The sequence below is a fragment of the Bremia lactucae genome (assembly GCF_004359215.1).
Source record: "Bremia lactucae strain SF5 chromosome Unknown BlacSF5_NotPlaced_4_SHOA01000001.1_737238bp, whole genome shotgun sequence".
In the NCBI taxonomy this organism is placed as follows: domain Eukaryota; phylum Oomycota; class Peronosporomycetes; order Peronosporales; family Peronosporaceae; genus Bremia; species Bremia lactucae.
In genome coordinates this window covers 491,073-495,166 of record NW_027152016.1, presented here as the reverse complement: position 1 = coordinate 495,166, position 4,094 = coordinate 491,073, and the positions used below count along the sequence as shown (strand labels likewise).

Here is a 4,094-nt window from a genome sequence, read left to right as displayed (position 1 = left end):
TTTCCAGACAGCTGCAGATACATTGCATTGTTACCGAGTAAGGAATTATGTGATAATTTTCGACTTGTTCCAGCTATTCCTGACATCAAGGTGCCTTTGTATGTTGCGTATATCACGACTGGCGTTTTTGATGTTCGAATGTAGTCACGTGAAGCCTAAAAATGAAGAAAACGAAAGTGAATCATCATAAGTTGAAATATATTATTGTGTTAATATATATTTTCTTGCCGAAAAAAAAGAGATTGAGCACCACGAATAGCGTCGCCAGCGGGGAGTACTCAGACCTCCCTTGTTGATGTTTTTCTTGTCATCATTTTTTTAGAAATACTAGCTTATAATCCCACCACCATATCCTAAGCTTGTCAACCTGCAGTTATAATTCGTTGCCAAAACTGATGCCTGAACAAAGATCTTTGATCCAGGAACAAGAGCTTTGATATACACATTACCTTGTTAGATCAACGCGAGATAGAAAAAAAAGCTTAGTGTTATTGAAGTCTCGTAGACACAAAAAAATTTCATGCAATCGTGCGTTAAATGCACGATTACATGTAATGCTTGAGGACATGATACACTCCATATAAAAAAGCATCGCAAAGTCCTTATATGCTACGCAGGATGTCTTAAACATTCATTTTGTGCTTTAATAATGATCTATCATTTAAAATAAATGAACAGCTCTAATGGACAGCACCTTATGAAATTGCATACAGCGCATTTTTGTGCCTTCTAGAAGGTGCTTGGAAGCAAATACCGCTTTCCTATCTTGCTGTTGTATTGCAAAACCTGCTCACGAACTCTCCTTTTCTCCATAAGTTGGTGGCGAGAGCCAGCTAGGAGCACAGCATTTGGATTTTCCGGAATGAGATCGGAGAAGACGCCATACTTTTCTGTTAAGGCACGAATTTTTTTATAATGCTTTTCCTGCAACTGAATACCTAAGGCATCAGCCTCTTCCAGTGTCGTTAGTGCGCGACGCATTAAGCGTTTTCGAGCATAGTGATCCACTAAGAAACCAAAAGTTGCGTCATCTGCTTCTAAATCCCCACAACTAATTTCTGAGCGGATGCGGTCGAGCAATTGCTCAGCATCCGTTGTTCGCTTCGCACGCACGTACATTTGCATCATACTGCGATACGATAATTTGTTGGGCTTGAAATTGTACCGAGCAAACGTTTCTTTCATAAATACTTTTGCTGAACGAAGACGAAGTGCATTGGCGTAAACCGCAAGCAACGAGTTTAATGTGATCAAAGACAATTGAAGTTTTTTTTTTCAAACGTCATCTCGTGAAATCGACGCTCAGCACGCCTGATATTTCGAGTCTGGAATTTACCAAAGTCTTCCCGGTCCATCGGAGTTAGTTCAAAGTTTAAAGATTCTTCACTGTCGGCAAATAGTTTGTCATCTTCCGCAACATAGACCTCTAGACTTCGTTCAGCCTTTATCAAGTCTGTCGACTTTGCTTCACGAAACTCCTCGTGATCAGCCTCCTACGCAGCGCTTTCACCTGTGCCAAAGCCTCTGAGCTTAGCTGATGGCTCTCGTATTCGTTAAAGTCATCCTCATCGCAGTCATCGTCGTCAACGCTTGCATCATAAATGGCGTTTTCCACCGAAAACGTTTCCTTTCCTGGGCGCGTCAAATCGATTGCATTACCTTCGTCATCCCATTTGAGCGGCTCCTGATAAATCGGCTCTAATTTCGGTAATGACTTTTGATTGTGAGGGGCTTTATTTACAATGCTTCGAAGCTGTGCGCGTGCATACACATTAAAAAACGTTTTGTACACAAACTCTGTCATTGGCACATGATGGCGTTCCATGTGATCCCAATTTGTCAAGGTACTCATAAACATCGTCGAGCTCTTTATTAAACTCGCTATTGCGCTCCAACGCCGCCCACTCTTTCGTGTTGCGCAAATTAATACGTTGCGCTGTCTAAGTCTCTTGCACGCGCTCCAGGTGTGTTCGATGTGGTGCCGCATTTTTCTTAAGTTTCTGTTTGGTACTAAGAGCGTTGTGACTTTTATTGCCCTTGCCACGGTTCCAGCTCGAAACTCTATCCACAAAGGCAGAGGCTCCACCTTTTCGCTTTTGAAGCACTAAACTGTACGAGATTTCGCGCATCAAGAAAAATACTTGAGTCTTAAATAAGGTTTCTCTCGTGCGTACTACGGCGACGGGTGTCAGGGAGGCAGCGTGCAGCCGACGGACCGCCGCGAATCGCAAGAGCGAGGACATTGTGACAATGATATGGAAGGGTGAGTGATTGGTTACATTGTAAGCTTGGTCGATGTTAGTTTATGTATGAGTCGTCTCCAACATGTCGCATCAATCACTGGTTGACTGTTTATTGAATTCTCAAATCGCCTCTTTAATTTCCGATACTAAAACTGCCGCCCTAAATATTATATTGGATAAAATACGTTTTTGAAATGTAAGTGCGGTGCCAACAGAATGCCTTAGTCGGAACGCAGACAGCCACTGCGGCTGTCGCGTTAACAGGGCTAAAGGATCCATCCCACTTTAACAGTGAGCAAGAGACTCCAAATTTTTCTCCATCCTAGTTAATAAGGCATTGGCCTCCTTCTGCAACCCTTTGATCGCATACACTCTGAGCAGAAAATTGTAGTCGTTGACCGCCAAAATGTGTTGCACTTGCCCATCCCCTTCAACTTCAACATTCGAGTCCGCACCCACATGTTGAGTCTCCTGGACTTCCTGATTAACTTCTGAATTGGACCTGGCAATCGCATTGAGTTTGCCAAGCGCATCGATATGATCAACGTCTTCAAGACTCGGCTCTGGCTCGAAAATGTAATCACCTGTTGGTCCCAATTTGTCAAGGTACTCATAGACATCGTCGAGCTCTTTATTAAACTCGCTATTGCGCTCCAACGCGGCCCACTCTTTCGCGTTGCGCAAATTAATGCGTTGCGCTGTCTTAGTCTCTTGCACGCGCTCTAGGTGTGTTCGATGTGGTGCCGCATTTTTCTTGAGTTTCTGTTTGGTACTAAGAGCGTTGTGACTTTTATTGCCCTTACTACGGTTCCAGCTCGAAACTCTATCCACAGAGGCAGAGGCTCCACCTTTTCGCTTTTGAAGCACTAAACTGTACGAGATTTCGCGAACCAAAAAAAATACTGGAGTCTTAGATAAGGTTTCTCCCGTGCGTACTACGGCGGCGGGTGTCAGGGAGGCAGCGTGCAGCGTGCAGCCGACGGACCGCCGCGAATCGCAAGAGCGAGGACATTGTGACAATGAAATGGAAGGGTGAGTGATTGGTTACATTGTAAGCTTGGTCGATGTATGAGTCGTCTCCAACATGTCGCATCAATGACTGTTTGAATGTTTATTGAATTCTCAAATCGCCTCTTTAATTTCCGATACTAAAACTGCCGCCCTAAATATTATATTGGATAAAATTCGTTTTTGAATCGTAAGTGCGGTGCCAACAGATCATCCATATCTGGGATACAATGAGAAAGATAATTCTGATTAAAAGCGACACAATTGCATCAACCCACACATCTAATAACTACAAAGACAAGAAGAACATTTTATCTAGAATAATCTGATCTGAACATAATTACATTGAAACAAACACGTTTAAAACTAGACTGTAGCGGGGCACTACGACTTGTACTGTTTCTGTACAAGTCCACTTCACACTGCTTCAGTTGCGAGTGGTGACTTACGTTAGGTGACGTACACTGTACGTGCAGAGGAAGACTTCTCTTAAGACAAGTAGACTTAAGAGGGTAAAATAAGAACTGTATTCAATATAGTTAAGTGTCTCTTAATCTATCTTTGTAAATGCTGACTTAACTATAACATAATGCTAAACATGTAAATGAATTCTTATCTTTATCTTATTCGTAACTCTCTTTGATTACTCCTTCAGCTGATTAGTCTGCGGAATAAATAGATATAATGGCCTATACCTATTTTGTAACGGGCTAGAGTTGCCCTAATGTTACACAGTCCCCATTAAGTACATTTGGTACTTAAGGGGATGGTCAATTACTAAATAATAGTAATTAGACCCAACACTCGGGTGTGGTGCACATTTGTGACCAACCCTTGTGGATG

General features: G+C 42.6%; 2 protein-coding genes across 2 annotated transcripts; both read right to left on the bottom strand.

The window, feature by feature from the left end:
• Positions 1 to 729: 729 nt before the first annotated feature.
• CCR75_007824 (uncharacterized protein) lies at positions 730 to 1,858 on the bottom strand (the record flags this gene model as incomplete). The annotated part of the gene is made up of 2 exons (XM_067965881.1): positions 730 to 924; positions 1,742 to 1,858. The coding sequence occupies 2 exons, from the start codon at positions 1,856 to 1,858 to the stop codon at positions 730 to 732; spliced, it is 312 nt and encodes a 103-aa protein (XP_067823737.1).
• Positions 1,859 to 1,940: 82 nt separating this feature from the next.
• On the bottom strand, positions 1,941 to 2,243 carry CCR75_007823 (uncharacterized protein; the record flags this gene model as incomplete). The annotated part of the gene is made up of 1 exon (XM_067965880.1): positions 1,941 to 2,243. One exon carries the CDS (start codon positions 2,241 to 2,243, stop codon positions 1,941 to 1,943), a length of 303 nt encoding a protein of 100 aa, XP_067823736.1.
• Positions 2,244 to 4,094: the final 1,851 nt, after the last annotated feature.